Here is a 27,691-nt window from a genome sequence, read left to right on the forward strand (position 1 = left end):
TCAGGAACAGTTTGAGGGGCGTGACACAGAATGCAGCCTTGCCGCTAATTCAATTATCAATGGAGATCAATAGAATACACCGGCGTGTGGCGGTCTTTTGGGGTCGGTTGCATGAAGGTTGCGTGTGTGTTCTGGATTTGTTTGTATCCTGGCTGTGGATAAACAGATTATCATGCAGTCGTGCCTCCTGTGTCTCCATCATGCCGCAACCATGACAACCTAATGGAGATATCCAGGATGTCCTCGGAGTTGCATTGATCTCTGCAAATCCGCTGCTTGAGCATCGTACGTTTGGTCATATCCAGCATTGAACGTAAATGTATTTGAATCTATCTACATATAAGCTGTTTGTTTCAGTTCTAATGTTCAGGCCTTCAGGGCACAAGAATGAACTAAGTGCAGACTGTACAACTGACCTTATATTTACATTTACATTTTACAGCATTTACCAGACGCCCTTATCCAGAGCGACTTACAATCAGTAGTTACAGGGACAGTCCCCCCCTGGAGCAACTTAGGGTTAAGTGTCTTGCTCGGGGACACAATGGTAGTGTAGTAAGTGGGATTTGAACCTTGGTCTTCTGGTTCATAGGCGAGTGTGTTATCCACTAGGCTACTATCAGTGGTGCATTTATATAAAAATGTATGAAATCACATTTAATCTGAAACAATATGACCCCTGGCAGCACAACAAAGGCCGATTCATAAAGTACGATGTAAAGAGCGTCCTCTGCTGAAAGAGCCTCACGACTTTAAAATCTGATGCGGCGGGAATGATGCACGGTGCTTATCAGGCCATCGCAAAGCACGTGCGGCACGATTACACCATCAGCGACGCCATCAGGCCAGGACACCCCGTCCTGAGGGCCTTTAATTCTGCAAATCCCGTCGCCGTTCGGTGTGATGACAACGTCTCAAGTGGCCGGTGCGGCCTGGGAAGCACGATGGGCCGAATTCAAACGAGGAAAGTTGTGTTTGCGAAGGGCAATAAAGATGTAAGGAGCCATCATGGAAAAAAAAAAAAAAAAACGGCTCCTCACAATCAGAGCGAGAGCGGGGGACAGAGTTGGACAGATCAGGGACGAGGGAGTGGCGGCGGAATCAGGGCCGTAATTGGCGGTCTCTTAAACACCGACGATGAAAGCCGAGGCAGAGTGACAGGCCTGCACTCGGGCCAGAGTGCCGCGGCGCTTTCAGCTTGCATTTCCCCCGCGGCACGCACAATGGCGGCCTGATGAAGACGGAAGGGAGGATCGGGAGCGGAGAAAAAAGAGGGGGGGGGGGGTGGGACGCAGCTGCAATTAGCCGAGCGGATCCTTTGGCAAGGAAATGCTAATTCCCCCGCTCCGTCTGAAGCGGCTCCTGAAAGAGCCGCAGTGTGTCCGTATCGCCGGTCTACGCTCCACGCACCTACACGGGACAAACGTCACCCTGTCACCGGCTAATGGAGCCCGCTGCCTCCTGCCCAATTAGCCCGTCGGTGCAGATCACCGCTGGGCGCTTTTTACGCGGGCCTCTGTGTTCATTGAAGATCAGTTCTGCTTTGACACGGAAGCTCTGACATCAAACGAAAAACCTCCGAAACGTTACCGTCGTGTGTCTGTTCCGGAGTTCCCTGCCCGTTGCTAATGTCCTTTTATTATATCAGGCTGAATGTTGCGTAAAACCACATTGGCGTCCGTCCATTAATAATCTCGTTAGTTTTGATGGACAGTCTTGTCTGCATATGTCCAGTCTTCAGGGTTTTGTTGCTAAACTTTATGTTGGACAACGACTGAACTGTTAAAAAGTCATTTACACTTTAACTATTGAACTATGAATTATTTCAGGATATGATTGGCTAACACACACAAATAATTCTCTTGCTTCCAGTCTCCCCAATCACCTGTACTATAGGTCTCTATTCGAAGTTGCATGCTCCATGCATGCATCTATAATGGCCTTAAAGGCCCCACGACATGCTGATTTTGTAAGTTTTTATTTCGGCCTCAGTTGGTCCCCTAATCCCGTATCTGAGGTCTCTTGGTGCAGAATTAAAGCCCCTTTGATCCAGTCCCACAATGAGATTTCCCAGGACGTGCCGTTTTGGTGTCTGTAGCTTTAAATGCTAATGAGGAGGAGAGGGGCGGGACGAGGAGGAGGGTTGGGGTCGAGCCAGCCTGCAGCCATGGTACCATGTGATGATGGAGTTAATCAGTGTTAGCTGTTGGTGGAGTTATTTTTTTAGGGGAGGGGTGGGAAATTCTTTGGGTGGAAAAAGCATGAGAAAAGGGAGGTAACCTTTCCCCTTGTGACGTCATAAAGGGACAAATTCATCAAGAAAACTTCAAGAAGACCCAAAAGACTGAGGTAATTGTGTGAGTGCTTAACCTTTTTCCTGTCTCAAAAATGTGTGTGATTGTGTTATCTATGTGTTAGGGGCTTGTTGAAAGATTTGAGTTCACTCCCATGCCTCAAGGACAGACCTTGTCTCCTTAGAAATAGCTACTAAACACAAAAATGATCACTGAACCCACTTTTGTTGATGCACCATATACTTGACTTTGGCATAATTTCGGCAGTTAATTTAATGTAGAACAAAATAATTGTTTTATATCACATACTTCAAAATGAGCCTAATCTTTAGAACGGTAGTGTACACGCTATTCAGGTGAATGTTTACAGCACTGGCCTGTCCTACAGACCCCTCTGTTGTGGCCGTATGGCTTCTAGGCATGGCGGTGATGACATCAGCAGTGGGGCAGAGCACCCTGCTCAGTCTCCATCTGTCCCTCGAGCACAGGGTGTCACTGCAGCAACCGTGCACTCATATCCTAGTGTTTCTGTACAATGTTTCTGTGTAATACACAATCTGCAGATGCCCAGGCCTTATGAACAGTTATAAATAATAAATAATGAAAGTGAAGCACAGCACACGGTGACACAGTGAAATGTGTCCTCTGCTTTTAACCATCACCCTGTCATGGCTGCAGTGGGCAGCCATGACAGGCGCCCGGGGAGCAGTGTGTGGGGACGCTGCTTTGCTCAGTGGCACACTTCCTTAAGCACTAGGCCACCCACTGCCCTTCGTTGTATTTCTAATTAAGAGATAATAGTAATAGTAATAAATGATGAACAGTGTTTGTTATCATCATTAGAAAACTACGTTCAACCCAGGAGCAAACCTGTAAAATTCTTTCGATAATTCATAAAATGGAAAAAACTACCATCACAGTGTACGGACTAAATATTACTAATAAAAATAATACAATTTTGGCATTTTAATATTGCTCAGAGTGTCTGGCCCGATTCTCCATGCTGCAGTCATGTAAAACCATGCATCATGTAGAATTCTGCAATGGGACACTTTTGAAGCAGACATGATGGCACATGACTCAGATAATACTTTTACATTTTACTTCAATGCTAATAATACAATAGCATTTTAAAATGAAAAAACAATATATAAGAGTAGTGATAAACTGCACAAAAATACAGAATGTTCATCTGTGTGGTCAGATTGACACGTTAATCCTCATTCAGCACCTCTGAACCCTTAAAGTCTTTTGGCCACCGTTCACAGGGGATTTTTATAATTGAGTTCCTAGTAATTATGGAGTAACTAATGCAAAGTAAACGGACTCTGAATAAAGGGTATCGATTTGTAGCATCTCTTTACATTAGCAGATTGTTGAAGGTTTTCCTGCTTGTCCCCGTAGTCTGCGGTTCCCCTGGGAATCGGGACAACTGCTGGAACGCTGTAATGGAGCTGTGCATTGTGCGCAGGAAAGGCTGAGCGGGATAGGAATAAAGAGGGCTGCGGACTCCCGTGGGAGTTTTCTCTTTACTGTATGGCGCGTCCCTGCGGAAACCGCCCAGATATCGGGGACCTCAGCTCCGGCGCCATCCCAGCTCAGGGGACCCCCGCCGTCCGCCCTTGTTAAAATCTCAATCATACGGCTTGCTCAGCAGCCGTGGGCGAACTGGAGGACAAGAGCGCTTTGTACGGCATGCAGGTCAGCTACTCCCAAATGCAAAGCGCACTTTAAAACGCCTGTTTGCCTCGAGGAATCTTCCCGCGGATTCGAAACCCCAGGGCCTAATAGTGCCGAAATCAAAGAGCCTTCCAGTCGCGGCCTCATCTCTCCTGTACCCTCCTCTCCAGAGGCTGCTGGCGGTTGTGGGCCCCGACATTTAAGTCCCGTTTTTAGTACGAAACTGTATTTGTTTGCACCGACTGAATGATCTGATGTGCCAGTGGCACGAAAACCATTTTCCACCCTGGTTCCACCTCTGTTGTGCTTCATTAGCGAATGAGAAATTGTACAAAACATACATAATTGAAAATAACAAGAATGAACTGAAAATGAACTGGCTGTGACATGAAAACATGATTGATGATGTATTTGTAATGTAAACCAATTTGAACACATTTTCCGTCACTAATAATATGGCTAATTTGAAAGGTATGGTTGCCTAGCAACTTTAAAACCTCTCTTGCCATGTAATCTATAATTCAGGTAATAAGGAGTCACAGGTGTGCAGAATTTCTGCTCAGATGTGAACAATCAGCCTTTAGAATCATAATTGCCCTTTTCTCATAATATATAATTAATCAGGCCTTGCTGGAGGTGAGTGTGTGTGTGAGTGTGTGTGTATATGCCGCATATACACACACACAAACACACACTCGAGTCACTTATCTCGCGGGGGTCAGGGAGATTGGGGTCACGGGTAAGAGTGACGAGCTTCGCTCCGACGCTGTCCTCGCCTGTCTCTCGGATCATCGTATCTCGCTGTGCAGCTGATTGTCATTTCTGGAAAAGGAAGTCGGTGGGATTACGGAGGGTGGAGGAGGATAACTGGACTGGAACAGCTGTGTCTCGCTTTAACACTTCCCTGTCGTCCCCACTTCCAGACAAAAGCCGAGCGGCCGCACTGGACGCTACTTCATCTTTGTTTATTGTCTCCGACCGTGCATCTACGTCCAGAGTCCCGGCAACTTCCCTGACTTCCCCTGTTAGGGACCAAAACCCGTCCAGAGTCCCGGCAAATTCCCTGACTTCCCCTGTTAGGGACCAAAACCATTAAAATCATTAAAAATGCAAATCAAATTAATATTAATTATTATTATTATTATTATGATTTACCAATCACCGAAAAACAAAGGTATACACGGCAAGTAATACAGAAAGGATAGGTACTATAGACCGGAAATTCGTGGTCACCACATGAGCTCGACTTGACCCGACCAAAATGGTCCAAAATTAGCCAGAACCCGGGTTGTTTCGGGCTCGGGCCAAGATTTACAGCTGGTTTGGTAATGTGTTGAGGTTGACGTGGGACAGCAGGCGTTGAAATCTGGCACTAGACTTTATAAAGTCTCAGAGTCGTGGCGGTTCTAACGCCTTCCCCGGCTGCAGAGGGGCTCGAAGAGAACTTGTCGTTTCATCTTCAGACAGTCTGGGGTTGAGAAATAGCGCTGTGCTGCGTGCGTGACAAGCTGCAAAATGGCAGATTTGCTATTTCATCATCATTGTTATATCATCGGCGTTACATCATCAGTTTCAGAGTTTTAGTTCGACAGCAGTGGAAACTAGTCCTGGTTAGTAATCACGTTAAATGCATTTTCGTTAATTAAGCAACCTTGTTTTATGAACATTGTTAATGAGCAACCAGCAACCAATGTTGCCAGATTTAGCCCAATAATCAAAACTAAAACAAAATTAAATCAACAAAAACACACAATATTTCTGTAACATATGACAATACATTTCAGTTAATGCAGTTATTGATAATTGAGGTTATGTTTTTACATTTCTGGCATAATTATGGTGTACCTGACTTTTGTAATGAGCATAAATGAAAATCACATGCATGTTACGTTTTACATTTTACTTGAATAATAAATAGAATAGATTAATACAACTGATTTTATGACATTACTACAGCCTACTTTCCCACAGTTCTGTTCTAATGAAAAGACAAGGTTTTTCCTCCACAAAAAGCACAGAGGGGTAGTGATGTGGGGGGATGTTCAGATTGTGGGGCGTCACCACCCCCGTAAAAATCAGACACAGCCAATATAATCACATCATTATGATTAATAAACACATGAATGCTCCTGCCTTAATAACTTTGTTTACTCATTTCATAATAGCATGTTTAATCATCTGGTAATGTTACTCACTCCCGCTGAATACTTGGTACCCCCCATCCAATGTTAGGCCCAAGTTGCGCCCTTGTGCGGGGGTCTTTTATGGTACCGGTGGCACTGGGCCCTCACCGAGCCCACAGTGGGGTGTCACCGCAGTGGGATAGGGGGACCTGCTTTCAGACTTTGGAGACGGTCGATGGGACAGCGTGGCGGCGTTGTGTCCTCGCTCCGCAGGCCGGGAAACGCAGACAAGCGGGGGCAGTTTTTTTCCGAAATTGCATGTCGACGTTTCTCTCGCTCCCTCTCCCGCTCTGTCTGGGCGTGGGAAGCACCGCCGCCGAGAGCTCCTGTCTGTCACAATCACACATGTTCCCCCACTAATGTGACGAACACAGTTGACATCCAATTTCCCCACACGCGAGACACAGAATGGGTGATGAAACCGGATAACCCATCCACAATAAATACCAGTACATCGCCGCCCGCGGGGGGACTCTGCGCGATGACACACTTGACTGGCATCTTATTCGATGCTAAGTGAAGGACGGCAGAGCACAAATAAATAAATAAACTGGGGGTGACAAAATGCATTGAGACTTTTCATCAAGCATGTACGCGAGGCACACCCGCGCTGACAGGAAATGGTGATGTTCTGATTTCATCGGCGCAGGGAACTCTGACCGATGGCACGTCGCGCCGCCGTGAACTCGGCCATTTGTCACTGCCACATCATTACTGGCAGTGGCTGTGGGCGCACTGGCCTGTCCGCGCTCAGGCGCTTCCGTGCCGGAGCCACTCTGCTTGTCATCTGCCGCCATCCGGTGGGGAGACGATGCCGCACCAGGTTCTCGTGCGTTTTCTTTTTGTTCTTTTTCATTCAGTGTATAATGAACATTTAAAACCGCAATCCAAGCATTTTAATAAATTGTTGCTTGTTCATATGACTGTTTCTGAGAGATGGTGGCCTAGTGGGTAAGAAATCAAATTTGGGTCCAAACCCCACACACTGCTCCCCGGGCGCCTGTCATGGCTGCCCGCTTTTCACTAAGGGTCAAGGGTTATATGCAGAGACCACATTTCACTGTATCCTTGCTGTTAATCACAATGCCATAAAAAAAAAAACGTGTGAACGTGGCAATATTTGAGTGAAGTGATTGTCTTTGTGACATTGTGACAGCAAGCACAGCACATGGTGACACGGTGAAACGCGTCCTCTGCTTTTAACCATCACCCTTGGTGAGCAGTCGGCGGCCATGACAGGCGCCCGGGGAGCAGTGTGTGGGGACGGTGATTTGCTCAGTGGCACCTCGGTGGCACCTCGGCGGTTCAGGATTCGAACCGGCAACCTTCTGATTACACGGGTCCATTTTCCTTCCTTTCCTAAGTCCAGGTATCCCCCATGCAAAATAACCCGTGATTCATTTAATGTGCTAGTAATTATATATTTTTAGCTGCCCGGTTAGACCTTACCTGTGGGCCATTCTGTATTTTAATGCTTCAGTTGGTTAAATATTATAAATCTGTGAATCCCTTTCTGTGGAAAGGGCAAGGTTTTTGATGTGTTTGAAATGGGAGGAGCCTGATGATTGACAGCTCTCGTGTACGTTTCTTCCTCATTGTGTCAACACATCACATGTGCACCATAAAGCAGCACTTTGTTTTGTTTTCCTGCTTTACGAATTTATTCGTGCAGATTATCTTGCCGTATATCCTGGACCTTTGACCCTAACTAACAAGCTAGCGTCTCGCACCTATTAAAAAACAGTGCCCAGTGTCTCCGATGCCACCGATCAATTGTGATCACAGCGCTACAACTTCATATTTGAGTTAGAGAAACATTGCAGACTGATTAAATTCTTAATCATTTTTCCCACCTTCACCACTGTACAAATATTATCTGAGCGGAGCCCTGTGTGATATTTGGGAAATGGCAAATTAAAAATGCTGGGCGCAGTTTAATCGCACCACAGATGCTGTGTGGCTGTAATGAAAATGAATGAATGTCATCTGTCTCTCAGGGAGAAATGTAATAATGTGAAATGCAACATTTTCCCGTCTTACCCGACACGACTATAAATGTGTGTCGATCCATTCAGTACAGGCCAAAAGTTTGGACACACCATCTCATTCAATGTGTTTTCTTTATGAAATCTCTGATAAGGTAGAAATACAATTTGCACTCGGCATGGTCCGTGTTTTGTCTCTCTGTTCTGAGTAGGCAGGTTTCAAAATGAAGGACTGACGGACTAATATATATATATATATTTTATACACACACACACTCTGTCATGATCCGGTCCGGAAGGGGTTACTCCGGTTCGGGATCCGGAGTTTCACTGTTGTCCTGTGTAATGTTCCCTAATCGTTTTCACCTATTTAAGTGTATAAAGCTGCCCTGTTCGTTTCTGTTCGCCGTCGGGCCTTTGATATGTTACATGTTCACCAACATCTCGGATGTCTCCCCTGTCCTGTTCTGCACTAATTAAACCCCTGTATCGTGACATCGTGCAATTGCGTCCTTCTTCCTCGTCATCTCGTCACCTCTTCGTCCTCCTCTGTTCACCTGCCTCATCATGCCTAAAGGTTGTGACACAAACGCACAGTAAAGGCTAAAGGTTTGGACGCACCATCTCATTCAATGTGTTTTCTTTATTTTCATGACCATTTACGTTGGTAGATTCTCACTGAAGGAATCAAAACTATGAATGAACACATGTGGAGTTCTGTACTTAACAAAAAGTGGAGACCTGGCCTCCACAGTCACCGGACCTGAACCCAATCCAGATGGTTTGGGGTGAGCTGGACCAACAAGTGCTAAAACTCCTTCAAGACTGTTGGAGAACCATTTCAGTTGACAACCTCTTGAAGCTCATCGAGAGAATGCCAAGAGTGTGCAAAGCAGTAATCAAAGCAAAGAAACTAGAATATAAAACATGTTTTCACTTATTTCACCTTTTTTTGTTAAGTACATAACTCCACATGTGTTCATTCATAGTTTTGATGCCTTCAGTGAGAATCTACCAACGTAAATGGTCATGAAAATAAAGAAAACACATTGAATGAGAAGGTGTGTCCAGACTTTTGGCCTGTACTGTATGTGCTCGTAGAAGTGCTCATGTCATATCATGTTTGTTCCGCAGTCATAATCTTAATGCCACACTGGAAAATGACAATCTTACATTTTTACTATGTTTTTGGACAGTTACTTAGTGTAATATTATTATTGTCATGCACCACAGGCAAAGGGATAGAAAGTGAAAGTGAAGTGATTGTCATTGCCACACGGTGACAGAATGAAATGTGTCCTCTGCATTTAGCCCATCAGTCTGTGGGGACAGTACCTTGATCATCCTTTTAACCTCTAATGTGCCACGCCTTTCTCTGCCAGGTAACATCAGATTGGAGTGGTTTGAATACAGTGCTTTGTGTAGATAGTTGTTATGCTTCTCTTTTTACAGCATGATTTTAGAGGAGTATACAGAGCTATGATGTTACGATCAGGTGCTTCTAGTCCCTGTTAAGCTCTCACCAGCAAAAGCTCAATCAGATTTAAACAAAAGGTTTCATGTAAATTCCAAGCTGATGCAGCAACAAATTTGATTCTGAACTTTTATTTTAGATACTGAAACATTTTACAGCTGTTGACATCTTGGGTCCCCTCTGGAATGTGCAGATTCAATACCACATAAGAATGACCAGAATCTGGAAACTCCAGACAATCAGGAAACATGATACAGAACAGAAGAGGTGTTTGATGACGTCCCTTCTGCTCGCTAAGACACTTGTGGGATAAGTGAAGTGATTGTCATTGTGAAACATTGCAGCGCAGCACACGGTGACACAGTGAAATGTGTCTTCTGCATTTAACCATCACCCTTGGTGAGCAGTGGGCAGCATGACAGGTGCCCGGGGAACAGTGTGTGGGGACGGTGCCTTCATCAAGGGGACCTCAGTGGCACCTTGACGGTTCAGGGAGTTGCCCTGTTCTGGTATGTATAAGGTGTACAGGCACTGTGCGTGTTCACATGTTGAGCCTGAATTGACGGGTAGAGCTTGTTGTCCTGCACCGTGTCTTCAGGGAAAACGAAAGTGATTGTTCGTCAGTGTGAAACCCAACATGCCTTCCATACCTTGAAATGCGCTCACATGTGACCTGGTGACTTCCTTATCTGACAGCCCACCCTCAAGATTCCAGGCATGACTCTACATATCTACTCAGTGCTTTTGCATAATCACCCATGGTTGTGAGTCAGTGTCGGCCATTTATTTGTAATGTCACACTAAAATATCAAACACATGGTCGCTTACAACCAAACCAGCTGAAGAATGCCCGATCTCGTCTCATCTATCGGAAGCTAAGGAGGGTTGGGGACGGTTAGTACTTGGATGGGAGACCAGGTGCTGTAAGGTCAGTGGTGACCTAGCGGTTAAGGAAGTGGCCCCGTAATCAGAAGGTTGCCGGTTCGAATCCCGGTCCGCCAAGGTGCCACTGAGCAAAGCACCGTCCCCCCACACTGCTCCCCAGGCGCCTGTCATGGCTGCCCACTGCTCACCATGGGTGATGGTTAAATGCAGAGGACAAATTTTGTCACCGTGTGCTGTGCTGCTGTGGTTCACAATGACAATCACTTTCACTTTCATTAGGTTTGACTTGAATAGTACACTAATTTAAGGCTCTGTGCACTGAAATAAAAGCTTGTTGTAACCATATTTTAGCACTCTTTTGCAAAATAATAGTCGTTAAAAGGAAAAAAGGGAGGTAAACATTTTGGTGAATACAGACCGGCTTTACAAGCTCTGTTACACTACATTGTTCACATTGTTTACGTGGTTTGCACTCTCCACCATGTGCCCTTATTTGTATATTGTGTTTTTATATTTTATATATTTGCTTATTTTTATACCTTTGTATTTAATGTTATTGTTGTATTTAATGTTACTTGTCAGCACCATGGGTCTGAGAGTAACGCGATTTCAATTCTCTGTATGACTTTGACTTGACTTTGACTTATTAACAGAAATGATTCTGAATCTGTAGGGGAGGTTGAGTCAAACCGATTTTGCTACTGTTGTGAGTGTGTATGTGTAACTGTGTGTGTTCTATTTTATCTGCATTTCTAGTAAATTGTCGGCTGTAAAAAATCAAGGTTTGGCCTACTTATCTATTGTTTTTGCTATTCAAGCCACTCCTTGAATAGCAATAAAGTGCAGAGGGTGTTGGTGCACTACTACCCTGTGTGGCGGCCATCACAGATTCAGAGTGTCAGGATGGATGGCAGCTGCAGGTAAAAGGGTGGTAGTAGCCTATTGGGTAACACACTCACCTATGAACCAGAAGACCCGGGTTCGAATCCCACTTACTACCATTGTGTCCCTGAGCAAGACACTTAACCCTGAGTTGCTCCAGGGGGGGACTGTCCCTGTAACTACTGATTGTAAGTCGCTCTGGATAAGGGCGTCTGATAAATGCTGTAAATGTAAATGTAAAAAGGCACTATGCGCTATGCATGTCTGCAATTAATGTAAAAATCATGCACTCATGTAATTTTTTTATTTATTTATTTTTTTTAAATGTGATTACACAGCAGCACAGCACACGGTGCACACAGTGAAATTTGTCCTCTGCATTTAACCCATCACCCTGAGTGAGCAGTGGGCGGCCATGACAGGCGTCCGGGGAGCAGTGTGTGGGGACGGTGCTTTGCTCAGTGGCACCTCAGTGGCACCTTGGCGGATCGGGATTCGAACCGGCAACCTTCTGATTACGGGGCCGCTTCCTTAACCGCTAGGCCACCACTGCCCCCTGAATTTTGCTATAATGCATATGATAATTATACTGACATAACTGGGAACAAAGAAACAGCAACTAACTAAACATAAGAAATAGTTCATATCACTAATAAGTCATTAACAAATGACTTATGTGACTGTGACATTCTTTGTGGACCAATTGACATATGTGCATAGTTTTTGAGTCCTGGAAATGGCCACACGCCTGCGGGTTTGTTTGTGTTTTTCCCCTTTTGTGTCCCCTGTTTTCGTGCCGTATTTCTTTATTGTTCAATAAATATCCCGCCTCTGCGCTTCCTTCCCCCGTCAGAGAGATGTTTATTTCTCGAGATAACAGTTCACCTCACGAAGCAAGTCACTGAATGAAGGTGTATGCGCCACAGCCTTGGGTGGGGCGGAGAGTCGCAGGAGGGGCTTCTCGGTTGGAACGCAATTTGGAGGAGGAATTTGACACACAGCCAGATGTTGCATAAAGTCTCATTAAAATCACGTTAGACGTGTCTATTGGGTCATGTCTCACTGAAACTGGACTTCAATAATTCCACAGTTTATTCTTGGTTGACATTATTGGGTTTATTAAAATGATGATTTACAGCTATGCAAAAAAATGTCTAAAAAAAACAGCACAATTAAGAGCTTGTATTAGAGTAAGTGCTCATGTCTTCAGGTCTTAGAACCTTTTCATGCTGAGGGAATCTGCGGAAATGGAGATGAAATGCAAATTTTATGGTTTCATTTATTTCTTCCAAATTCTCACTTGTAAGATTTTACTTTTTCTAGTCTGTATATTTACCCTCAGACTATCGGGTAGATGGCATAAGAGGAAATGCCACACATATTGTTCTGATTCCTGGCTATCTTGATGTAGCCCCCATCGCCCCACTCCGTACCCCAGCTGAAAAATATTGCGTTGGTGTTCTTTTAATGATTAGACTTTTTCATCAACACTTTTAATAATAGAAAATGCACCTTTTTACCTGTTCTTCACCAGCCAGTAGTCTTGGTCATTCTCCTGTCCATAACCCACCACCAGCACAGCGTGGTTCACCTCAGTGCTGCTGCATGCGGGATCGTTGTAGACTCCTGCCGGAGCAAATTAAAACTGTCGGATTAGCTGAAATTACAACTATCTAGTTCCATGTATCTAAGTAAACCTGAAATGATCAGATCAATCCCATGCTGAATATACACAGATTGCACCTGAATGGTAGGACTGGAAAGAAATGGGTGATGCATCAATGGCCACAGAAACTGTTCCCTCCAAAGCTACAGCTTGCTGAAGGTCATTTTCATCTCCAGGGTTCACGAAGATGTGCCCTGAGCAGGTTGCACCGATGTTCCCATGGTTATAGTGACACATGCCATCCTGGGCAGGACAGACATGGGTTAGAAGTTCACCGATTTCCACAGAAAATCTATATCTATCTATGTCTGTTTAGTGCCTGGCACATACCACACCCTCATATGGATAGGAGTCTTCTGTGTCGATCCCACCATTGATTTTAATGTATTGGAAAGCTGCCTGCATCCAGCCTCCATAGCAGCCACGAGTCCCATTGGAGCTGGAGCAGTCTACGAGCTGCTGCTCACTCAAAGACACCAGGACGCCCGTCTTCAGGAAGTTCTGGCACTCCAGTGACCCAGTCTGTGGTACAGAAAGGTAGAATCGTCAATTTCTTAGAATATGGAAGTAGCATGATGCACCTTCCTTAAAGGTGCTCTGCAAAACAAAATTCTGAAAGTAATTCATTACATATTTTGTATGATTAATCACAATTAATTCCTAAGACTGAAGCCTGCTGCATTGCATCTTTAATACTCTGACAGGGGCATGTCTGGGAAAGAGGCTCATAGTGTTGTTGTCAACGAAAGTACCTTCGTCAACTAACTGCATCATAAAACTTGCTCATGTCATGATAACGAAACGTATGATGTAATATTGTTGACTAAATATGGTATTATTAACAGCATTGTGTGACTGTTTATAAGTGAATGGTTGTAACTTGCTTGACTTTACATGCAATAACAATGTCCTTAATAAAGATATGCGGCAAAGGATCTACTACAACTTTAATAGGAACTCCTTCAATAACCTTCCACACCAGTTGGGTATATTCAGTTTATATTCACAAAATATATAGGGTGTAGTTTGACGTTCCTAAATATTATTTTAGTAAATAATAAATATTAGATTTTAGTAAATAAATATTAGTTTTTGAGCTGACTGCTGTCTGTTTTTTCGGCCATTTCACCTGATGTCGAGCGTCTCAACACACGCCTCAGCTTTCAATTTAAATACGATTCAAGATCATAAAAGTTCACTATGGGGTTTTTTTCCTCACTTTTTTCTTTACAGAATTAGATGCAGCCAAAAAACAGAAATCGCAATAAATTTTTATCCCAGTTTTAATCCTCACACATTCGAATAGATTTTTGTCGTTACATCCCTGGCAGCTGTACTTACGCTGCTGAAGGCCCAGCATGACCCACAACTGCCCTGGTTTTTGACAGGAGTGACGCATCCTCGGCTTCTCCAGTCCACCGTGTCAGGCAGACCTTCCTGCCGCTTTTGTTTCAGAAATGTAGTGCCCTGATCAATGTTGGTCATGTTGGCAAAGCTCAGAAATCCATGAGTCTTTATGAATTCCTCGTTGGGCTGAAAACATTTGTGGAATGACGTGTCAAAGGCACATTTTTTATCTATACCATTTATTATTATTTCATCACGTTGGTGTAATGGTACCATGTCAGATAAATGGTTTGTGCCCAGACGGTAGCTCTTTAAGCCCTGGTGCGCGTCTATGTTGTGGAGCAGAACGGAGATGTAGTTCTTCAGCCAGATTTGCAAACGCCGAGATTCTTCCTGAGGTGAGCTGTACTTCTTTCCTGTGTCGGAACCACTGGACTCGTTAAAAGAGCGTTTGGAATAAATATTTAAATAATATAAAAAAAAAAAAAAAAAAACTCTTGGCAAACTATTCTTATGTTCTTAATTCTTAATCTTAAAACTAGCACAAGTACTTATAAAAGGCATATCCATACTTACCATGTTTGTGTTTCCATTCTCGAAACGCCAGGTCCTCTAGATCGGTCCCGGCAGTGGTCAGTGCGAGCAGACAGGCGGCCGTGAGCGTCAGCAGGTTCATGTTGAGGGGACGAAATGAAAATGCTGCTTCTCTCCTCGGTCTCAGTAAAGTAATGTAACTAATGTAAGTTGGAGAGGTTGGTGAGGCTTTTCTCGTTTTTTGGACACGTGACATCTTCCAGGTCTTTTTTTTTCTTGTATGAATGGTATGTATGGGTGCATACTTCTTGAGATATCTTTCTGCAGCACATATGGAATCTGCTCCAGGCCAGAATGGGGTTTGCATGTTTGATCCTGGTCCTTCATCATTCTGTGATTGGCATCTAATTTTTGATGACTAACAGTTGATGTTGATTGACCTGCATGTATGTGAAATGCAGCACCACCTTTAGCCTTAATAATGACTTTTTGTGTTTCTGCATGAGATCTTGCAGCATGATCCACCTTCAGTGCACACCTGCCCCCTCCATAAGGAAGTGGACTCGCACCCGAAGGGTTGTGGGTTCAAATCCCGAACAGTCAAGGTGCCACCAAGGTCCCGTTGATGAAGGTACCGTCCCCACACACTGCTCCCCGGGCGCCGGTCATGGCTGCCCACTGCTCACCAAGGGTGATGGTTAAAAGCAGAGGACACATTAAATTGTGTGTCACCCTGTGCTGTGCTTGCTCTTTATCACAATGACAAAAAAAAAAACAATCACTTTCACCAGTGTGTGTGTGTGTGTGTGTGTGTCCTGATGTTGCCGTGGCTTTCCTTCATTACAAAGGCGTATTTATCTTTGTCAAACATTTATATATTTTGAATAAAACATGTTTTATTCAAAACTTATGCAAGACAATCTGGACAAGAGCGTGAATAAGGTTGTACTTCATCGTTGCAAAGACAATTGACACGAGAAAGCCTGGTGGAAAAGTTCCTCAGCATTCAGGATCTTGTGGAGATCTGTGGAACGTGAGACAGATGGCCGTGTTGAGATGGCCATTAACTAACAGCATTTCTATACAACATTCTTATTTTTAATCATCAGAAGTTAATTACCTTCATGCCTTTGGACAGCCAGCGTCAGAGGCAATTCCACACATATTGGACCTGTTCCTGGCCATCTTCATGTACCCCTTTTCTCCCCAGAAAGTTCCCCAGCTGAAGATGAAACAAGCACTGAACCCCTGATGCATTTGCCTAAAAGCATCAAATCAAGTGTCGACCATCACTGTTCCGGCTGGTTTAAATGGTGCACATCTACCTGTTCTTCACCAGCCAGTAGTCCTGACCGTCCTCCTGTCCATAACCCACCACCAGGACAACATGGTCCACCTCAGTGCTGCTGCAGTTAGGTTCATAATAGACTCCTGAATGAAATTAAGACATGTTAATTGCTCCAGATGTCTTCCCTCTGTACCTAACACTGTTCTTTTGTGATATTATGAAATGCTGATTTTTTTTTTATCAAAGTTTCTTGGGCTAAGAAAAGCACACAAACATCCTGCTTTTATGAACCTCCACACATTTGCTTGATTTATGACATTGAGCTATGGCACGGCAGTTCTTCAGTAAAACACCTGATTGGTAGAACTGGAAAGATGGGTGTGATGCATCGATGAATGCGATCACTGGTCCTACGAGAGCCACAGCTTCCTGAAGGGCATCCTCATTCCCTGGAGTCATGAGCGCGTACCCAGAGCACGTTCCACCAATGGTCTTAGGGTTGAAGCGACAATCTCCTGGCTGTACGGGACAGATCAGAGAAGAAATAGCGGTTTGTACGTGCCTTTAAGTTGCCCCTCAAAGCTGGGTGACATGCAGTACACTCTTTCAGCCACTAGGCGTCGTCTCTGTCCATTAATGCAGAGCCGACTGGGCTCGTTTCACAGAACTGTGCCTTGGAACACACTGAGAGTGCAATTTTGCTTTTGCACTTCTATGTTAATTTTATTTTATTTTGAATTGGGATTTTTTCAGTGATGCATGTCGGTCCATATCAATTTTGATTCAATATTTAAGAGAGGTTTATTGTCAATACAACAGTATACAGTGACTCAAAAAGTTGTTTCACACAGACCCACCATTTATAAAGAAAATATAAAAAGAACACACATTAATATGACTTTAGGAAAATTGCACTAACATGAAACTAAGCTTAAATACCTATAAAAACAATTTTACTGGTTCAAGTGTATTCAGGGTATTTCAGAGGAGACAAGGCAAACGGGCGATTTGGGCAGATTTAGTATGAAATGTCAAATGTTGCGTACGGGTGAAGGTGTGGTGTTGTAGGAGTTTAACAGTCTTTTCGTTGTACATGCACATTACCGTTCCTTCAAATGGATACGATTCTTCAGTGTCAATTCCCCCGTATGACTGTATGCATTCGACGTACATGGGGACTGAGGCTCTGATGCAGGCCCAGCAGCAGTCTATCAGCTGCTGGACGCTCAGAGCTGCCAGGACGCCGGTCTCCAGGAAGTTCTGGCACTCCAGGGCTCCTACCTTCTCATAGCGGGGATGAAAATATGTACGGTTTTAAATATGGAACCCAGCAGGAACACTTTAGGTTCCCAAGCACACTACATATCAAGCGAAACTCCTTGTTACTTACAAAGCCGAAGGCCAACGCGGAATTGCACCCGCCCTGGTCTTGGACAGCAGAGACGCAGCCTGTTTTTCTCCAGTCCACAGCGTCGGGCAGCTCACCTCGCCATTTTCGCCGGGTGAACTCTGTGCCATGGTGGACCTTGGTCGAGTTGGTAAGCAGTCTGTGGGTCTTTCTGTATTCCTGCTTGTTCTGTGGAAGGCAACCATCGTACAGTGCGCTTCATCTCTTATTCAACTTGTCTTGCACATTCTTTGTATGTATTATTTTGCATTATGTGTTGCAAAATGTATTGTTCTACATTTTCATTTCTTGTTTCTCTATAGGAAGGGGTGGTGGGCAGGACCACAATCTCAATGAGAACAAAGAGTCTTAAATTCACAGTTGTACCATGTCAGCAAACTGATTCAAGCCCAGACGGTAGGTCCTGAGGCCCTGGTCAGCCTGTACGTTGTGGACCAGGATTGAGCGGTAGTTGTCCAGCCAGGTGAGTTTACGCCGGGCTTCTTCTTCAGGTGAATTGTAGGATCTTCCTGTGTGAGAAACAGAAGGACCATTGTAGTGGATTAAGTGAAAAATTAACTAAGTATAATAAATCAAAGCTGTAGGGTGGTAGTAGCCTAGTGGGTAACACACTCGCCTATGAACCAGAAGACCCGGGTTCAAATCCCACTTACTACCATTGTGTCCCTGAGCAAGACACTTAACCCTAAGTTGCTCCAGGGAGACTGTCCCTGTAATACTGATTGTAAGTCGCTCTGGATAAGGGCGTCTGATAAATGCTGTAAATGTTGAACATACAGTTGGTTAGAAGCCCTAAAAACAGGGCTAGACCAGACTAGACCAGCGAACAGCTCCACACACCATGCACTCTGAATTGAGAATTGTGCTTCTCATTGTCCTTGAGCGTGAATGCTATTCTTGAACAAAAGAACCACTATTTCAACGCGACTCGGATATTTACCGTACATAAGCTTCCATTTCTGAAACTCCAGGTCCTGCAGAGCGCCCCCGGCACGGGTCAGGGCTACCAGAGAGGCCGCGGTTATGATCAGCAGGTTCATGCTGAGAGGGCAGACAGCATGAACATGCATTTTGCTTTTCTTCCGCTAAGCAGCAAAGGAAGTGGGTGGAGGGCTCACGTTACCCGGTTGTGAAGGACTGTCTGGTCAGACCTGTTGTGACTCGCTGTGAAAATGAAAGTGAGCTTCTCTTCCCTGGATTTCAATTCAAAAGCACTTCCAGGCAGTCATGTGAGAAGCATGCGGTAATTTCATCTGAGCAAATGTCACTGAACATTCACAAATACGATCAGCACGAGTACAAAGTGCAAATTTATCTGAAACCGAACAGTCCGTTACATGAACAGGAATGCATGGAAGAACAAGAATTACATTTTTTCTTTTTTTTTATGTGTTTCCTGTTTCAAAACCACAGCAAAAATTGGGCTCATTGAGAGGAACCTCCAACCTGATGCTGCATGACACACTTACACATTTATCTTTACTGTAAATGAAAGATAACATTGCAACATTGCAAACCTTTCACATTTAAAAAAGTTTATTCATTTTTATTGTCCATTGAACATGTTCTTAGATTATGGTGGTCTGTGGAATGTGTTGTGGTGTGTTTCAAAGAGAAGCAGAGGCAGACACATTTGCAGAGCAAAAGCCGAAGCACTTTATTAAAGATGAAAAAAAAAACAGGCTCGATGGCAAAAAAAAAAACCTAGATCTGAAAAAAGTTATCTTTTTTATCTCTGTCATCACACCTCGATTTTGAAGCACATTTTTAAGTTGCTCTGGATAAGGGCTCTGAAAATGTTCTTCACCAGCCAGTATAGCGTTGAATGCTGTATGTCCCGTAACCTACAACTAGCACAGCGTGGTTTAGAGACACACTACTGCAAGACTTCCAGTGGGTTAACCAAACTGTCATGATCCGGTCCGGCAGAGGTTGCTTTCACTTTGCACAAAATCACTTTGCACAAAACTACTTTGCTCAAAAAATCACTTTGCACAAAATGACTCTGCGCTTTTTACCTTACTGCTCTTTTTTTTTTTTTTATGGCTCTTTTTCTCTTTTCTTTAAACATTGTAAAAAAAACTGTAACTCATTTGCACACCTTCACCCTACCAGTTACACATATTTTATTTTTAAAGACGTAAAAGTGTAATATTTGGTTATGTTTGCAATATTTGCATATTGGTTCATTGTTTACTTGCAACATTTGCAATACTGTGGTCTGTAGCAGTTGCAAAAAGCATTTCACTGCACATCATACCGTGTACGAATGTGCATGTGACAAATAAAATTTGAATTTGAAATTTGAATTTGAGTTCGGACCGGAGTTTCATGTTCGTCCTGTGTAATGTTCCCTGATTGTTATCGCCTGTGTATCATTGTATAAAACTCTCCTGTTTGTGTCTGTTCGAGGTCAGGTCATTGTTTGGTGATGTTCCCCTGTCCTGTTTATTACGTATTCAACCCCCTGTCCTGTGACGTTGTGCATATGCGTCCTCGTTCCTCGCCATGTCCAGCCCTCGTGACACAAACCAATCATTAACTCAATAACCAGAAAAGTTCCTGATTGGATATCATTTGAAAAAAGCTGAATTTCTGTGGTGCAGGAGTGACTGCTGTGAGCAGTGGTCTTACATTTTGTTTTATATAATAATATTGGGGCTGATCTATGCCAGTGTCATGAATTAAAAAGTTTGAATCAGACTGTGGACTGGAAAAGCCTTGGACAAGGATAACCAACACAAACACATCACCAAGGTAAAACGTGACAAACAAAGACCCAGTGAATGCATGGTTTATTTTACACTTGATGTGAAGAAGTACAGAGCACACCAGTTCCAGCTCCAATCTTGACAATGTACTGTGCTATTGAAATAAATAACTGTTTATTTCTCCTTTTTACTTTCTCCTGGATTTATATTTATGTAACGCTGTGGTCCCAAATATTGCATTCAGTTTTGCAGACGTTGCTCCTCCGTGTCTGTCTTAGACTGTTGGATAACTTGCCGCGCTGGCGATGCCGCACTGGTTGTTCTTGTTCCTGGACATCTTGATGTAGCCTTGATCTCCCCATTCAGTGCCCCAACTGAAATGTACAGACATGATTTCAATGCCATGAAAATGTTTGAATGAAGAGAACATGTTGGGTTGAAATGCCAGTAAGTCTGAGCGAGAAGAACCGTGTGATGATCCCTTACTCATATTCAAACGTATCATACAGAACATATTGTATATTAATCTACTGTGTATTAATCATCTTTATCTTTGTATATTTCATTTCTACACGTTACAATTAAAATTCTATACATTATTGTACACATTACATTCTGCATGATTTGTGCTTCTGGTTAGATGCAACCCTGCATGAAGGATTTCTGATCATCTGGTTATTGACCTGTTTTTCACCAGCCAGAAGTCCTGGTTGTCCTCTGTTCCATAACCTACGACAAGTACGGCATGGTCCAGGTCGGTGCTACTGCAGGCCGGCTCGTCATAAATCCCTGGTGTGAGTAACAGAACCAACACAGCGTGCTGACGCGTAACGCCAATCGTTTCTTACCTAATCTAACAAATTGTTCTATAAAAAAATGCAATGTATATTTCGCTCTGTAAAATATGAATTATACACTGCGTGAAATATATACTTTGCATTATTTCAAACGCTAAATAATAAGTTGGTTCAGCTTGGTTTTTTTAAAGTTGATGAAATGTAATTTGGCATTGAACCCAATTTAAACATGATCAAATTATTTTCTTTTAACTGTGCAGAATTTTGTTGGAAACATTAAAATATTATTCCTATTAATTGAAGTCAATTTAAAAAGGGAGCATGATGATAAATCAAGCCCACCTGACTGATAGCTCATAAAACTGTCGTGGTTGACATCAATGGCGACAGACACTGGTCCCACCGTGGCCACTGCCTGCTGAAGGGCATTTTCGTCTCCCTCGGCCACGTCCACGTAGCCGGTGCAGGTCGCTCCAACGCCCGAGGGGTCGTAGTTGCAGTTTCCCTCCTCCTTCATGAGAGAGATGGGTTTTATCTGATCCAGGATGAGTCCCAGCGAGTCGTCTGCGCTCGGTGGACGCGTGACTGTCTCACCTGGCCGTAATAGGGGTACGCGTCCTCGGTGTCCAGGCCTCCGTTGTCTTTAATGTAGGTGAACGCGCTGTCCATCCAGCCGCCGTTGCAGCCGTCCGGCCCGTAGCTGCTGGCGCAGTCCACCAGCTGCTGCTCGCTCAGGGACACCAGCTGTCCGCTCTGCTTGAAGTGCTGTCCCTCCAGCGCGCCGGTCTGGAGGTCGCAGCACCAACATTCATCAGAATCATCTCGAAATTTTTGAAAAGGCGTTTTTATGACAGTTTAGTAGGATCTCAGCACTTACGGTGCTGAAAGCCCAGCAGGAGCCGCACTGGCCCTGGTTTTTGACCTCGGTGACATAGCCCTCTTTCCTCCAGTCCACATCATCTGCCACTGCCACATGTGGCAGTCTGAAGAACGTGGCGTCACCGCGGCTCCGGCTCGAGTTGCCTTTCTTCAGGCACCCTTGTGACAGGATATATTCTTGCCGGGTCTGTGAGTGCAAGGTGTAAGTCAGAAAGAAGCCACCGGGAGTGCGATAACTGAATGAACGAGGATCCGATGGCTTTCCAGCTCTGTAGGACCTCAGCGCCATTCTAATTTATGTCGCACGATACACATTAGGCCTGCACAATCTGTCTTACCATATCAGAAAAGAAATTCATGCCCATGCGGAAGCTCTTGATGCCCTGGTCGGCCAGTAGGTTGTGAACCAGGACCTGCCGACGTTTGGCCAGCCAGGTGAGTTTACGGCTGGCCTCTTCTTCAACCGAGCCGTACGACTTTCCTGTCGAGAGCGTTTGCAACCGTGTGAAGTCTGCAACCTTCATTTATTGGTCATGCAGTAACGTAAATCAACGCATATTGGCCAGTTTACCAAACTTCAGCTTCCAGGAATGGAACTCCAGGTCTTCGAGCGAGATGCTGGCACAGCTCACGGCTGCCAGGAAGGCGGCGGCGACGATCAGCAGCTTCATTCTGCAAAGCGCAAAGAGAAATGTCACATACATTACAAACAATTCCAAATTCATATCTAATTCATCAGGGGTGTTCCTTACTCGACCTGTCCAGTGTGAGTGGCTGGTGGACGTCTGCGTTGGGTTTATGTAGAAGACGGAGCTGAGTAACAGTCATGTGCATGCGTGTAGTAATCATACGGTGTGAGTAAAACATGAGTGCTGACCAGTGTGTTGCAAGATCTTTTAGGAGAAGGAAAAGGCCTATTTTGAGGTAACGTGCAACACGCATCAAACATTGAAGTCACATGACATTGAACCTCTTCTACAGAGCTTGATGATATTATTTCATTCATCTGACCAGTGGAAAAGGTTCCATGCATAACCGCATACATGAAGCAAGTTTGCACATCCCTGCCAAAAAGACAGTTTATTTGATGGAAAAAGTAAATAACTTCTCCCGCCTTTAATGTGACCTACGACCTGTCCAATTCACATGAAAAACGAACAAATCTGTTCGGTGAAAGGAAATAAATACGTGTAAAAGTTCAACAGGCATTGCTGAAGGCCCTTTTAATTTAAATCCACTGTATATACTGATCTACGCCATAATTTAAATGGTTTATAGTGATTGTAATTGACCAGCAGCTGGACACACATACAAGGAATTTGATTCCAGTTAATGCCGTACGGATAGTATTCAGTCAATTTTACTTTGTTATCAGGACGCAACCGGATGATTTATGAAGAACTTGTGTGTTTATAATTATGCATGATTAAGCACCAATGCATTGTCTGCCTCTCAAGAGTTTTAATGGTTAAATGAAGAACTTGACATACGGATGCGGTTTCAGCAGATGTGGACGTGAAGCTTCGCGTCGTGGTAAATTTGAGCTTCCTTAACCGCACGTTTACTGTCTGTCATGTGCTTATGATTGGGGATTTATGGGAGATATATGTAGCACCCTGCCGACCACACTGACCGACTCATTATCATTCATTCTGACAAAGCCATCCGGGCTGGTTTTTCGTTTTTCAGCGTTTGTATTTGAAAAAGTCATTGAAAAGTCTTGTCTTTCGCTGCTTCGAAAAAAGTGATTGAAAAGGGTTTTGCATGTTGTACATTTGTTTCTTTATTGTTAATTTTGTAATGAAACGTTCATTTGCTTTGCAGATCTTGGCCACCGTTGTCAGGTGATGCATTTAATAATCGCGACGGACATGAAAATGGATGCTGAGGCGATTATGTTTTAAAGCCGACCATTTCCTTTCCCTCTTAGTCTAGCACTCAAGAAAAACATTTTAGGCCTCGATTGCAGCTCTACGTCATTCTGTGCAGGACGCAGAGAGAAGGACACGTAAAGGGATCAACTGAACGTAACTGGTTCTGTGGGTTTCCTGCAGTTTGACACTCTGGCCTTCGATTTTATAGTGTGTGAGAAAAAATATGTAACATTTACCGTGTCTTCATTAAAAGAACGCTACGATTTATTAAGGTTGGTTTTTGAAACATTGATTTATCATGTTTTTTTAACAAAATAAAAAATCTTGTTCATTATGTATTCTGTCATCCACATGTTTAAAGAAATGTGTTGGAATCACCATACAACGTTAGAAGAACACATGGTCAGTTTTTCTTTTTTCTCTTCTGTAAAAGCGACGATGTCACGTACGCCCATGAGATTCTCACCCTTCAATAATCCATGAGGGTAAAAAAACAGTGATACCACAAACCACATGAACCAGTTCGAAACAACTGCAGGAGTTTATTTTCCTGCCTGGTGTGATGTTCTTCTTACATATCTCAGCTACCGCCTATTGTGTGTTGGTTTTTTCCTTTCGGTTTGCAGCTTCCTGTTGTTCTGATTCTCGTTTTGCTGATGAAGTGTTCAGACTCACGTTGGGTTGCTTTAGCAGCGGATGCACACTTCTGTCAAGTAAAGAGGGAGTGTGGGTTTTTTTCTCATTTGCAAAGATGACGTTTCCAGATCAATGCAAATATGAAGCACAATAAGAAAGAAAAATATTACTGTGAACTTCATCATTTTACTCATTTCTAGCATTTTTTTTTTATTCTGGGAATGCTTTGTTGCAATTTTCTTTGAAGAGCATGTTGTGATGAGATGATTCATTCCTCCCAGTCACTCGTGGTGACATCTAAATGTTCCAGAAAATGATTTTATTTTATTTTTTCCCCCTCTGCCCAGAGTGGATGGGTATTTGTATACAGTTGAAGAACTAAGGAAGGCAGTGGTGGCTGGGTGGTGTGATCCACAACCCTGTTCTCAATGCCTGACTGACAGAAAATTACTGGTTCGACTCTTTAATTCGGTTCGGCTCGATTTTAACTGCAAGTGCAGTTGATTATTCTCTATTATTTTATATTTAAACGAACCAACTTCATTTTATAAAGCTTTTTCAAAAGAAGACACAAGGAATGATATTTTAAACACATTTATTTGATTCTCATCACATTGCACCATAATCCTACTCTTTAAAAAAAAACAAAAAAAACAGCTTATTAATTGAATAAAAAAACTCCACATAGAAAACCATGAGGTAGACTACTGGGAATGCCCTTCTGAATTATGTCCATTTAAGAATTATATTTTCGAGAATTACGCCTCCGTGACACCATGGTCTCTTTGTCCCTTTGACACAGAGCATCTGCAGGACGGAAACGTGAGGTGAGTTGTCGTCAAGTTATTCAAAAACCTGTCAGAAATCGCGGTTCACTTATTGCATCTGATTAATATTTTGAACAAACCGTTAAACCAGTGGGTAACTGGAAGCGGTGGCGATGCCGCACTGGTTGTTCTTGTTCCTGGACATCTTGATGTAACCTTGGCTTCCCCAGTCCAGGCCCCAGCTAGAACGTAGGCGCAAAAAAATGAATAATAAAAAAGTGAATTCACACCCCGGCGGAAGTTCGTTCACGTTCCACTCGTTGTTCCGGCTCGGGTTACCTGTTCTTCACCAGCCAGTAGTCCTGACCGCTGTCGGTTCCATAGCCCACCGCCAACACGCCGTGGTCCAGGTCGGTGCTGCTGCAGTCGGGCTCGTCATAGATACCTAACACCGGCCATGAGCTGGTTAGCGGTCGGGTACGGGGTGGGAAAGCGGCGGCCCTTTTTACTGTTTACTGCGGCAGACACCCCCACCTGACTCGTACAGCTGGAAGGACGAGTGTCCGGCGTCGATGGCCACGGACACGGGGCCGATGCTGGCCACGGCCTCCTGGAGGGCAGCTTCATCCCCGCTGGTCACGTCCACGTAACCGCTGCAGGTGGCGCCGACGCTGTCCGCCTTGAAGCGGCACTGGCCGTCCTAAAGAAGGAAGCGGATATCGAGCGGATGCAGAAGTCCGCGGATGAGAACTTCGCACGTGCAGAACTTTATTTCAACGTTTCATGTAGCACCATCGTGTCACCATGTACCGAAATGACAATAAAGCTCACTTGAACTTACCGTGGCCTCGTAAGGGTACGAGTCCTCGGTGTCGATGCCTTTGTTGGCGACGATGTACTGGAAGGCGTAGTCCATCAGACCTCCACCGCAGCCCATGTTGCCGTAGTCGCCTGAGCAGTCCACCAGCTGCTGCTCGCTGAGGGACACCAGCTTCCCGGTTTTCCTGAAGTGCTGGCCCTCCAGCGAGCCGGTCTGACGGCAAAGCGCAAGCACAAAAGCGAGGCCTGTGAGACGCGAGGCGATGGAGGCGGAGCTGGGCCGAAGACCGCCACTCGTCAACTCACTGTGCTGAAAGCCCAGCAAGAGCCACAGTCCTTCTGGTCTTTGACCTCAGTCACGTAGCCCTTGTCCCTCCAGTCCACGGTGCTGGGCAGGACAGCGTGCTGGACCTGCCTGAGGTAGGTGCTTCCCCGGCGGGCCTCAGTCAGGTTGACCGTCCTCAGGCACCCGTGGAAGACGGCCTGTCGGTACTCCTGGTTGTGCTGAGGAGCAAGGGACAGAGGTCAGTCGAGTTTGAAAAGTCACCGCCATCTCGCGAATATTTTACCATGTCGGCGAAGTAAGTCATGCCCAGGCGGTAGGACTTGATGCCCTGGTCGGCCAACATGTTGTGGACCAGGACCAGGCGGCGGTTGGCGATCCAGTTGGCTTTACGGTGACCCTCTTCTTCAGCCGAGCCATATGACTTCCCTTTCGACGCAAACGTGACCCGGACATGAGTTCAAAATGCGCCAAAAAGCGTACTGTTTAACACGAGACGAAGTGGCGGAACCGTTACCAAACTTCAGCTTCCACGCGTGGAACTCCAGATCCTCGAGGGAGATGCTGGCACAGCTGACCGCGGCCAAGCAGGCCACTGCGATGACGAGCAGCTTCATTCTGCGAGAGGCGGCGAAATGAACCCGGCCGATGAGAACCATATCTATATGGAGAGAGAGAGCGAGCGAGCGAGAGAGAGAGAGAGAGAGAGAGGGGACGAGTTTTCTCCTCACCTGAGGTTGTGCATGAAACCACCTGTGGCTGAAGGAAACCCGTCGCTTTCTTCCTTATTTATACAGGCCGGGCGGTCAGGTGCCTGTCACAACACCCATAAAAAAGTGCCACTGGGCCAGCAAAAGCGTGACTCGGCTGTAGGGAAATTACGCCGGCACTTTTCAAAGATAATGTGAAAATAAAAACCCACGGCGACAGGCTGACTGAATTTCACCTTATTCCCAAGGTCATGTGGAGATGGCTGATGTTTTGTGGTTGGAAGTCATGGGATGTTCTTCTACTGTAATTTCGTAAAATCTTTTACAATTTTGTACATTTCCCACTTGTGGGACTAATAGGATCGTCTTATCTTATCTCACCTCTTTCTGAAACATATTAAATGGCTTATTCCACAAGATGCAAACCTGGAGAAAGACGCGTGGGCGAGTGCGAAGTGCATCTTCGCTCGGTTCTTACCCCCTTTTCTCTTTATTTATAGAAACACGGAACATCCTGCCTTTATAACCCACACTTCCTGCTTGCCAGAAGAATAAGACAGACACAGGGTGCGATGATTCTTCAGTTTAA

The 27,691-nt window shown here is 44.6% G+C and overlaps 4 protein-coding genes across 7 annotated transcripts; all 4 read right to left on the reverse strand.

The window, feature by feature from the left end:
• Positions 1 to 12,496: 12,496 nt before the first annotated feature.
• Positions 12,497 to 15,443, reverse strand: LOC114785392 (cathepsin L1-like). Its single transcript, XM_028971618.1, has 8 exons — positions 14,973 to 15,443; positions 14,670 to 14,812; positions 14,391 to 14,582; positions 13,380 to 13,571; positions 13,127 to 13,292; positions 12,904 to 13,009; positions 12,720 to 12,821; positions 12,497 to 12,622 (listed from the first exon to the last, which is right to left on the reverse strand). Exons 1-7 carry the CDS (start codon positions 15,295 to 15,297, stop codon positions 12,722 to 12,724), a joined length of 1,224 nt encoding a protein of 407 aa, XP_028827451.1. The 5' UTR covers positions 15,298 to 15,443; the 3' UTR covers positions 12,497 to 12,622; positions 12,720 to 12,721.
• Positions 15,444 to 15,783: 340 nt separating this feature from the next.
• On the reverse strand, positions 15,784 to 18,789 carry LOC114785407 (cathepsin L1-like). 3 transcript variants are annotated; one of them, XM_028971662.1, is made up of 9 exons: positions 18,750 to 18,789; positions 18,567 to 18,667; positions 17,993 to 18,135; positions 17,609 to 17,794; positions 17,323 to 17,499; positions 16,572 to 16,737; positions 16,256 to 16,361; positions 16,051 to 16,152; positions 15,784 to 15,954 (listed from the first exon to the last, which is right to left on the reverse strand). In XM_028971662.1, the coding sequence occupies exons 2-8, from the start codon at positions 18,664 to 18,666 to the stop codon at positions 16,053 to 16,055; spliced, it is 978 nt and encodes a 325-aa protein (XP_028827495.1). In that variant the 5' UTR covers position 18,667; positions 18,750 to 18,789; the 3' UTR covers positions 15,784 to 15,954; positions 16,051 to 16,052. The 3 variants fall into 3 exon arrangements, with proteins under 3 accessions (XP_028827495.1, XP_028827489.1, XP_028827503.1); XM_028971656.1 differs by lacking the exon at positions 18,750 to 18,789 and having other exon boundaries at positions 18,567 to 18,739; XM_028971670.1 differs by lacking the exons at positions 17,323 to 17,499; positions 18,750 to 18,789 and having other exon boundaries at positions 18,567 to 18,739.
• A 1,615-nt stretch (positions 18,790 to 20,404) lies between these two features.
• LOC114785421 (cathepsin L1-like) lies at positions 20,405 to 22,793 on the reverse strand. The gene is made up of 8 exons (XM_028971684.1): positions 22,766 to 22,793; positions 22,585 to 22,685; positions 22,352 to 22,494; positions 22,012 to 22,200; positions 21,729 to 21,920; positions 21,477 to 21,645; positions 21,021 to 21,126; positions 20,405 to 20,711 (listed from the first exon to the last, which is right to left on the reverse strand). The coding sequence occupies exons 2-8, from the start codon at positions 22,682 to 22,684 to the stop codon at positions 20,612 to 20,614; spliced, it is 999 nt and encodes a 332-aa protein (XP_028827517.1). The 5' UTR covers position 22,685; positions 22,766 to 22,793; the 3' UTR covers positions 20,405 to 20,611.
• Positions 22,794 to 25,101: 2,308 nt separating this feature from the next.
• LOC114785400 (cathepsin L1-like) lies at positions 25,102 to 27,238 on the reverse strand. 2 transcript variants are annotated; one of them, XM_028971641.1, is made up of 9 exons: positions 27,124 to 27,238; positions 26,910 to 27,010; positions 26,679 to 26,821; positions 26,416 to 26,613; positions 26,132 to 26,323; positions 25,825 to 25,990; positions 25,630 to 25,735; positions 25,431 to 25,532; positions 25,102 to 25,330 (listed from the first exon to the last, which is right to left on the reverse strand). In XM_028971641.1, exons 1-8 carry the CDS (start codon positions 27,135 to 27,137, stop codon positions 25,433 to 25,435), a joined length of 1,020 nt encoding a protein of 339 aa, XP_028827474.1. In that variant the 5' UTR covers positions 27,138 to 27,238; the 3' UTR covers positions 25,102 to 25,330; positions 25,431 to 25,432. The 2 variants fall into 2 exon arrangements, with proteins under 2 accessions (XP_028827474.1, XP_028827464.1); XM_028971631.1 differs by lacking the exon at positions 27,124 to 27,238 and having other exon boundaries at positions 26,910 to 27,103.
• Positions 27,239 to 27,691: the final 453 nt, after the last annotated feature.

The sequence above is a fragment of the Denticeps clupeoides genome, chromosome 1, assembly GCF_900700375.1.
Source record: "Denticeps clupeoides chromosome 1, fDenClu1.1, whole genome shotgun sequence".
In the NCBI taxonomy this organism is placed as follows: Eukaryota; Metazoa; Chordata; class Actinopteri; order Clupeiformes; family Denticipitidae; genus Denticeps; species Denticeps clupeoides.

Coding starts and splice junctions, on each gene's coding strand:
- LOC114785392 (XM_028971618.1), bottom strand. CDS start 15,297: ATGCAAACCCCATTCTGGCCTGGAGCAGATTCCATATGTGCTGCAGAA. Junction 14,583..14,669: donor CAAACCATTTATCTGACATG/GTACCATTACAC, acceptor AAATGTTTTCAG/CCCAACGAGGAATTCATAAA. Junction 13,010..13,126: donor TTTCCAGTCCTACCATTCAG/GTGCAATCTGTG, acceptor TTGCTCCGGCAG/GAGTCTACAACGATCCCGCA.
- LOC114785407 (XM_028971656.1), bottom strand. CDS start 18,696: ATGCATGTTCATGCTGTCTGCCCTCTCAGCATGAACCTGCTGATCATA. Junction 16,738..17,322: donor CGTATCCATTTGAAGGAACG/GTAATGTGCATG, acceptor TGTCCCGTACAG/CCAGGAGATTGTCGCTTCAA. Junction 16,153..16,255: donor TACTGGCTGGTGAAGAACAG/GTAGATGTGCAC, acceptor TTTCATCTTCAG/CTGGGGAACTTTCTGGGGAG.
- LOC114785421 (XM_028971684.1), bottom strand. CDS start 22,684: ATGAAGCTGCTGATCGTCGCCGCCGCCTTCCTGGCAGCCGTGAGCTGT. Junction 22,495..22,584: donor TTCCTGGAAGCTGAAGTTTG/GTAAACTGGCCA, acceptor CGCTCTCGACAG/GAAAGTCGTACGGCTCGGTT. Junction 20,712..21,020: donor TTCTGGCTGGTGAAAAACAG/GTCAATAACCAG, acceptor TGTACATTTCAG/TTGGGGCACTGAATGGGGAG.
- LOC114785400 (XM_028971631.1), bottom strand. CDS start 27,051: ATGGTTCTCATCGGCCGGGTTCATTTCGCCGCCTCTCGCAGAATGAAG. Junction 26,822..26,909: donor CGCGTGGAAGCTGAAGTTTG/GTAACGGTTCCG, acceptor TTGCGTCGAAAG/GGAAGTCATATGGCTCGGCT. Junction 26,614..26,678: donor TGACTTACTTCGCCGACATG/GTAAAATATTCG, acceptor CTTGCTCCTCAG/CACAACCAGGAGTACCGACA.